The sequence below is a fragment of the Biomphalaria glabrata genome, chromosome 6, assembly GCF_947242115.1.
Source record: "Biomphalaria glabrata chromosome 6, xgBioGlab47.1, whole genome shotgun sequence".
NCBI classification, from domain to species: Eukaryota; Metazoa; Mollusca; class Gastropoda; family Planorbidae; genus Biomphalaria; species Biomphalaria glabrata.
In genome coordinates this window covers 51,171,867-51,180,986 of record NC_074716.1, presented here as the reverse complement: position 1 = coordinate 51,180,986, position 9,120 = coordinate 51,171,867, and the positions used below count along the sequence as shown (strand labels likewise).

Below are 9,120 nucleotides of genomic sequence, written 5' to 3'. Positions count from 1 at the left end.
TACAAATACTCCTTCTTCCCTTGCGCTATTAGAGCATGGAATGGGTTGCCTGAGCTAGCCAGGAAAACCAGTGACTTGGCAGAATTTAAGTCATTGGTTAATATGCATGACTAAATGCATGACGCATAGGACGTAATACTTCTTTTTTGAAGTAACGTCTGTATTATATAAGATAAGATTTCAGGTATGAATTAGATGGAAATAATAGATGAACATTAATTAATACCAACATCAACATCCTTTTATACAAGTCATTGACACTTATTATGAACTGCAATCAAAAGCTTGGTGGAATTCAATTTGAAATCATACACACAAGTGTTGAAGAATGACAAAATACTGAGTTGGTTCTATGATGCTTCTTTTATTGATATTTCACTTACTGGGGTTAGTTTTTTTTTATTACATTTTATTTGAGATGTTCATTTGTTAAACTGTTACTGAGTAGTTTCTGGGAAATTCTGTAGAGAAGGAATCATACAAATCTCCAGTTCAAGGTAATTCTGTAAAAAAAAAAAATTATGACAATTTTTTAAACAATAAAATAATTGTTTCAGCAAAAACATGAATTCTGTAAATGCTTTAGTCTTACAATGAGAGTTTCAATTCCAAAACCAAACGATATTGATAGTTTACCAAAAAAAATCATCAAACTTTGCCATCATAAGAAATTTATACTCTCAAGAATTTCATCAGGATCTATTTAGAAAGTGGATTGGGAATCAAAGGTTGCAATAGAAATAGTATTTCAGATCTGACATAACCCTCAAGGAAACATTGTGATGGAGGAAATCAACATGGAGGAGTCACAGAAGATAAAACAGCTTACTTATTCCATCTTGAAGAAGGATTTAAAAAATAACTATTAACATTTTCAACAGAATATATTACATAATCAAATCACAACAAAATTTCCAATAAGGCAGTCTTAGTTATAACGCTAACAAAGTGATAAAAATGATCTTGTGAATGAAGAGTGGGGCCAGTTCAAAAGCAAAGTTTAGGACAGTAACTCGGTTTGCCACCTTCAAAAGCTACTACTGTACTATTTGGTGTCATTGACTCTAAAGGAGTATTGATCATGTCATCTTAAGCAGGTCTGCCAAGCGGTTTAACAATAATCAAGAAGTAAAATCCTACCATGTCCTTTAATTCTGCATACAAGACTCTGGCCCCGAAAAACTATATGGAGAACTGCCTGATCTAGAAAACATGCAGTTCATCTTAACTATAGGATTACTGATCTGAACCCTCCATTATAATACAAAGAGTGAGGAGAAGAAGAAAAAAGAAAAGTCAAGATATGTCTCACCATTAGGTTTCTACAGTGATGTTCCAGTCCTAAGCCACATTCACAATGGTCCCACTAGAGCTTCAGTCGCAGGGCCGACATTCAATGCTGGGTATATCTACGACTAAACTTGTAAGATAAGGAGAATGCTTGATGCCAAAACTGTAACATGGGCTTTGAGCTCGGACAACGTTCTGTTCAAGGGAAATGAAAAAAAAAAAAAGTGATTGAAATGTAAATGTAAAAATGTTTCAATTATTTAAAAAACACAAAATTGAACAGTATAATTTTAGAATTATACCATTGTTTTAATAAAGTTTTTAATTAAATGATTCAAAGATTCAAGTTCAGATATCTGTGATTAAATGTACACATAACACAATCACATATTTATCTAGCTTCCAACAAATAACTTTTTACTGAACTGCCAACAGATGTTCTTTTTTTACAAAAGACTTGATTTCACACTAGTAATAAAGCTTACCTCCCCTGCCCCCCCCCCACTCACAAAGCCAGCCTAAACAGTTAAGACATTACACTCAATGAGATCTCAATGGCAGTGGCTTCCAACCCAGTCTGACACCTACAAAACCCTTGTGGCAATTATACTTTTTTTTTTTGTAGTCTTTTTTTAAAATCAGAAAGCATGTTTCCTAGATAATTTTTAGATGTTTTGTAAAACGCTTCTTTAAAGAGATAGAAGTGGAGAACAGGTCCCCCCCAGACCTACCTTTTCATTTTGGTGGCCCAAGTCAAGGAAATTTCCTAAGAATAAAGTTTAAGCCTTAACAAATTAAAATAGGTCAAGTCAATTGTAGGCAACTACTTACAGGATGTGGCAAGTGTGCCCCAGGACCAGGCTTCTGTGTCACATCCCCAGGCATCATGTTTCTGCCAGTGATACTGTAGAGAGGAGCTTTGTCTTTGTAGACACTTGGATCAGTTGTGTTGTAGGCATCAGGACCAGGAGCCTGCACACAAGTACAATGGTGGAGAATAACAAGGTTTGTTCCAACAATAAGTCTACAGTCAATCAGTTAGTAGAAAGTGGGGGCGCTCATCAAGTGGGTAGCAGTTTGCAGAAAAGTTAATGTAATACATGTCTAGATGACTTAAGAAGCTTTAACAAATCTGGAGCAGCTTTTGTGTATTGAGTTCCCAATATGAGGACTTGTATGTATACAATCAACATGATTGCCTGGTTGTGTAGTTTGTATTCCTACCATGAAAATGGTCCCAGGCTCCAATGTCATCATCCCCTACCATACAGGAGATCTGAGTAAAGGATGCCATTGACATGGGTGAAAGTGTGTGTGATTTTCAAGTCAAAATGTCTAGGTATATAGGTTAGTTGAACAGAATGATGGGGATGGATTGAAGTGTGTTCTAGTTAAATTTGAGCTGTAATATTTTCTGTGAGTTAAGAAAGGGAGGTAGTGAAACAAAGGCAGGGTTCTTTTGATGCTGTCACAGGCTTGTCATTGTTACTATGGGGCACAGACAAAGAGTGAAGAAACAGTTTACTCTACTAGAAGAAGAGTGAAGAAAATTGAAGAAATAAATTTACTAGAAGAAGAGTTAAGAAACAATTTACTCTACTAGAAGAAGAGTGAAGAAACAATGTACTAGAATAAGAGTGAAGAAACAATTTACTCTACTAGAAGAAGAGTGAAGAAACAATTTACTCTACTAGAAGAAGAGTGAAGAAACAATTTACTCTACCAGAAGAAGAGTGAAGAAACAATTTACTCTACTTGAAGAAGAGTGAAGAAACAATTTACTCTACTTGAAGAAGAGTGAAGAAACAATTTACTCTACTTGAAGAAGAGTGAAGAAACAATTTACTCTACTAGAAGAAGAGTGGGGAAACAATTTACTCTACTAGAAGAAGAGTGAAGAAACAATTTACTCTACTTGAAGAAGAGTGAAGAAACAATTTACTCTACTAGAAGAAGAGTGGGGAAACAATTTACTCTACTAGAAGAAGAGTGAAGAAACAATTTACTCTACTTGAAGAAGAGTGAAGAAACAATTTACTCTACTAGAAGAAGAGTGAAGAAACAATTTACTCTACTAGAAGAAGAGTGAAGAAACAATTTACTCTACCAGAAGAAGAGTGAAGAAACAATTTACTCTACTTGAAGAAGAGTGAAGAAACAATTTACTCTACTTGAAGAAGAGTGAAGAAACAATTTACTCTACTTGAAGAAGAGTGAAGAAACAATTTACTCTACTTGAAGAAGAGTGAAGAAACAATTTACTCTACTTGAAGAAGAGTGAAGAAACAATTTACTCTACTTGAAGAAGAGTGAAGAAACAATTTACTCTACTTGAAGAAGAGTGAAGAAACAATTTACTCTACTAGAAGAAGAGTGGGGAAACAATTTACTCTACTAGAAGAAGAGTGAAGAAACAATTTACTCTACTTGAAGAAGAGTGAAGAAACAATTTACTCTACTTGAAGAAGAGTGAAGAAACAATTTACTCTACTTGATTTCAAGGAGCAGATATTATACAAGAATACATTTGTTGTTTAGTAGAGAGAATCTAAAACAACTGGAAATGAGTCAACAATATTAGTCCTACTTGGTGGCTAAACTCATAAAAAAGAACTTTAATTGATTGAACTCGCATATAAAAAAAAATATTTAAAAAAAAAATTGTTTAATATTAATAAGTTAAAAAATTGCTAAATCTGGTTTCTGTTTTGAATTTTCCAATCATGTATTTATGTTGAGAATTTACCAAAAACAATCAAAATGTTTTCCTTAAAAGAGTAAGGCATTTTCCCCTGACACTCATTGACATTGAAACTTGTTTCTGTAACTAATGACATATACAAATAGGAATGGGCTCACTTTTTGGTTACTGGGCTCACTTTTTAGTTACAAGGCTTGTCATCAGCCACTCACAATCTTATTGTAATGTTTACATTTTTTGCTTGTTGACTTTTTACCACCAAACAATATAAAAATTGTTTTTCTCTGGCTGAAGAAACAATTGCATTTTTGACCAGAGCTTTTAAACACTACAGACATGCATAAGGAATTTGATTTCATTAGAATGTAAAAACCCTACCTTGTTAAGTTCTATACTGGCAAGGTTAGGCCGACCTCTCAGGCTGTAACAAGGTGCCTGGGGCTTCCCACTTTGAACTGTTTGGCCAATCATGCTCGGCAAAGTGTAGCTGTTAGCAGCTGTAGAATGAGTTACAGAAACAAGTAGTTCAAAAAATGTAAATAAATGTACCCAAAAAGTTACTAACATGACGTGCACAGACAGACTCAATGGTTTTCTGTTTTGGTGCCTTTATCATTTTTTTTAAATTGTAAAATAAATACTTTGTCTATTGTAAAATGTTTACTTGTTACACATGTTTCGGATGTTCCTTCAGAGTTGAAGATAATTTACTTCCTAGTCCAAAGCTCACGCAGGACAATGGGTGATGGGAGTGGGCAGGGTTTGAACCCGAGACCATCGATAACTCTGAATGACAGTCCAGCATGCAAACCACACAACCAGGCAGCCATCCACATTATTATGACTATTATTATAATTATGTTTACTCAAAGATTAACAATGTGTACACCTTTCATTAGAATACTATAAACTGAATAGCTTTTAAACAAATTTCCTGCAGGTTTGATAGTCAAAAGTCTGAATTACAAGCTCATTGGTGAACATTAACTATTTTAACAGATATTATGTCTAACAGCATAACAAGGTTCTTTAATGTCTACTAAATAATGATATAGACTATAATTACATTAGACATTACACAGCTTTACATCAGACCTTGCTACATGATACATAACTTTACATCACACATTGATATATCTTGAACTTAATACCAGACACTGCTACATGATACACAACTTTACACCAGACACTGCTACACGATACACAACTTTACATCAGACACTGCTACATGATACATAACTTTACATCAGACACTGTTACATGATACACAACTTTACACCAGACACTGCTACATGATACACAGCTTTACATCAGACACTGTTACATGATACACAACTTTACACCAGACACTGTTACATGATACACAACTTTACATCAGACACTGCTACATGATACATAACTTTACATCAGACACTGCTACATGATACACAACTTTACCTCAGACACTGCTACATGAGATACAACTTTACATCAAACACTGCTACATGATACATAACTTTACCTCAGACACTGCTACATGATACACAACTGTACATCAGACATTGCTACATGATACACAACTTTACATCAGACACTGCTACATGATACACAACTTTACATCAGACACTGCTACATGATACACAACTTTACACCAGACACTGCTACATGATACACAACTTTACACCAGACACTGCTACATGATACACAACTTTACAAACATATCAACTTTAAATAAGAAAATGTTCCATGTCCAGCCACCTAAAGGATAATAAACTTAATGGATTAGTTATAATTATACAGAGGACTCAAAAATAAAACTTGATTAGAAACTTTGATTCTGCCAGCAGAAGTGTACAGTTTTAAAATATTTGGCTGAAGCAAGAACCAACCTACTTCAGAACTAGTTAACATTCAATAGTATTACCTGTCTTGTCGTTTTTCATCAATAAGGTCTTGGTTCATTTATTTACAGATGTATTTTATAAGTTTCTGACTTTCCATCAGAAATAATTATTGCATCATAGCCAAAAAGTCCAGCAGGACAGAGGAGGTGGGCAGCAGTCTGGATTCAAACTCAGGACGCTAATGATGACAGTTCTAAGCGCATGACACTCAATCAGGTAGCAGGTAATAAAGCATACCCTCTCTGCTCATGTCAAGTAAATATTTAGTGACTTTCTAAAATTATAAATCATTGATTCAAAGATGATTGCTCTGTCATTACCTGGAACATTATCAGTCTGACGGTGTCGACTACGGGTTCCAAAGCTGTATGCTGGGGCATTAGGCTTTGTCATTTGTCCACCATTTTCTGGACAGTAAGCTCCTGGGCCCGGTGTCTTGAAAGCCATAGTATCTTTTTGTCTGTCATACAATGAATAATGGGGTGTTCCATCGTAACCATCTCTGTACACCTGGAAACAGAAGGAAATCAATCATCATTCTATATACCAAGTTAAACATGGAGTATAGCAAGTTGAACATGGGGTATACCAAGTTGAACATGGAGTATACCAAGTTGAACATGGAGTATATCAAGTTAAACATGGAGTATATCAAGTTAAACATGGAGTATATCAAGTTAAACATGGAGCATACCAAGTTAAACATGGAGTATACCAAGTTGAACATGGAGCATACCATAGTATGCATGGTATATATGGTAGTACAGTTGAACATGGAGTATACCAAGTTGAACATGGAGTATACCAAGTTGAACATGGAGTATACCAAGTTGAACATGGAGTATACCAAGTTGAACATGGAGTATACCAAGTTGAACATGGAGTATACCTAGTTGAACATGGAGCATACCAAGTTGAACATGGAGTATACCAAGTTGAACATGGAGCATACCAAGTTGAACATGGAGCATACCAAGTTGAACATGGAGTATACCAAGTTGAACATGGAGCATACCAAGTTGAACATGGAGCATACCAAGTTAAACATGGAGTATACCAAGTTGAACATGGAGCATACCAAGTTAAACATGGAGTATACCAAGTTGAACATGGAGTATACCAAGTTGAACATGGAGTATACCAAGTCAAAGTAAATATATAGTGTATACCAAGTCAAACATATAGAATACCAACATCCTCTGTCTCATATTAATTATATAAGATTTAGTCTAAAAGAAACTCAATACGTTATGGGTTAGATGCCAAGGAAGGATTTAATGTAATTAATTAACGTTGATAAGATAATTGTGTTATATGTACCTTAGGGTTTGGGTAATAGCAAGGGCCAGGTCCGGAGTCATCTTTGAACTTTCCATGCCTGACACCAAATGAATACGCTGGATATTTCACATGCACACTCCTGGGGTCATGAAACTTCTCCCCTACAAGAGTTGGCAGGCCATAAGCAGGTCCGGGGGACGAGTACATCGCTGCTATGGGACATCTTGGTTTTGTGTACTCATAAACCATTGTAAATCAGATGAAGGTATTGGATGAGAAGGTCAAATGGAAGACTTATGACTGTGATGTTAAATAAAATACTTTCAAATCTGAAAACAACAAAAAGTAACAAGTAAATTATAAACGCTGTTTGTGTATAATTAATACACTGAACTTTTTTTTTTCTTCATTTCCAAGAATAGAAGAATAACACTGCCAATAGTTTTATACTGTTCCTTAGCTTCTGACTATTTCAATAACAACAATAACAGATAAAATGAAGAGTCAGGATGCTGATTCACAGATGTACAAATTGAAGTTTAATGTACAATATGGGATAAAACATAGGCACAATTTGTAGGCATATCAAATACAATGTATTCCATATTATATATCGTTCAGAATAAAATGCAACATCCTATTCTGAATTCACAATAAATGTATAAACTGGCCAACTGCCTTCTAACAAAAATTATCATATAGTAGTTGAAAAAAAAATGCTAATAATGTATAAATCGATTCAGGCACCTGTTAAGCCTGAGTTACTGTGTAAATTTGTGCTTCTTCCCTAGTGCTAGTAGAGCGTGGAATGGGTTGCCTGAGTCAGCCAGGAAAACCAGTGACTTGGCAGAATTTAAGTCATCGATTAACGTACATGACTAGATTGACTTAGGGACATACATAGGACGTAATCATTTTCTTTATTGAAATAACATGTTTAGGTTATGTCATAAGATATTGATTCATGTTTATGTCAGAATGGTTACTACATTCCTGCTGCTAGTTGGTGTAGACAATTCAAATGGTCCTTAGTTGTGTTTGTTAGAGCTTGTCTTTATATTTCTTTAAATAGCCACCATCTTTTAGCATTGTTATCATCTATTTTTTGTTATGCCATCAGACATTTTAATATCAGATGCTCAATAAACATGATTACTGATAAATGAAGTCAATGTTTAAATCATTTCTGTAGAGTGACTTGTTTAGATAAATATAATCAATTGCGATCTTACATTTAACTTGGAGTAGACATTCTGATAGATCAACTTGTGATAGGATATTTAGATTTAAATTATTTTAAATTCCTAGCAATTTTTTTCCCTGGCTGAATCAATACTCCTTCTTCCCTAGTGCTATTAGAGCATGGAATGGGTTGCCTGAGTCATTGGTTAATATGCATGACGCGTAGAACGTAATCATCTTCTTTTTTGAAGTAATGTCTGTATTATATAAGATAAGATCATGAAGATCATCTAATTTTATTTTTATCTTAACTTTAACTAAGTAAAGTCAGTAAAGATAAGAAATCTTCACGCGCTAAAGATCGCGCTTTACATTTCTTACTCTTACACACTAAGTAAAACTAACACAGCCTACACTGGTCTACACAGTCAAATTTAACAAGTGCAAGTAACCAGTACAGTTAAGTACAGTAGAGTAGTAGTACTAGTAGTGGGTTACGGGTACTGCCGTACTGCCAAGTACTGGCTACTGCTGCTAGAAAAATAATTTTAGAGAATCTAGGTTAGATCTCTAGAGCATAAGATCTACTTTAACGTAGTAATGTTTAAAAGTAACATCCTTACTTGCTAGTGCAATAGTCACTTCATTCTGTTGTTTTAACTCAAATTCATTTTTTCCCACCCCAATAGATCTAATTAACGGCACTAGTCTTTCCTGCTTGACAACGTCGTACGTCATAATTCTCGACTCCAAAAATAAACGGATGTAAAGAAATAAAAACAA

The 9,120-nt window shown here is 34.7% G+C and overlaps 1 protein-coding gene across 1 annotated transcript; it reads right to left on the bottom strand.

Annotated features, from left to right (window-relative positions):
- Positions 1-344: 344 nt before the first annotated feature.
- On the bottom strand, positions 345-9,120 carry LOC106072156 (outer dense fiber protein 3-B-like). Its single transcript, XM_056031493.1, has 7 exons — positions 8,961-9,120; positions 7,195-7,484; positions 6,195-6,384; positions 4,370-4,488; positions 2,122-2,262; positions 1,313-1,485; positions 345-503 (listed from the first exon to the last, which is right to left on the bottom strand). Exons 2-6 carry the CDS (start codon positions 7,402-7,404, stop codon positions 1,375-1,377), a joined length of 771 nt encoding a protein of 256 aa, XP_055887468.1. The 5' UTR covers positions 7,405-7,484; positions 8,961-9,120; the 3' UTR covers positions 345-503; positions 1,313-1,374.

Excerpts from the sequence above, each read along its gene's own strand:
- LOC106072156 (XM_056031493.1), bottom strand. The coding sequence starts at position 7,404 with ATGGTTTATGAGTACACAAAACCAAGATGTCCCATAGCAGCGATGTAC. Across the intron at positions 6,385-7,194 it reads GCTATTACCCAAACCCTAAG|GTGTACAGAGATGGTTACGA; the intron begins GTACATATAACA and ends TTCTGTTTCCAG. Across the intron at positions 4,489-6,194 it reads TCAGACTGATAATGTTCCAG|CTGCTAACAGCTACACTTTG; the intron begins GTAATGACAGAG and ends CTCATTCTACAG.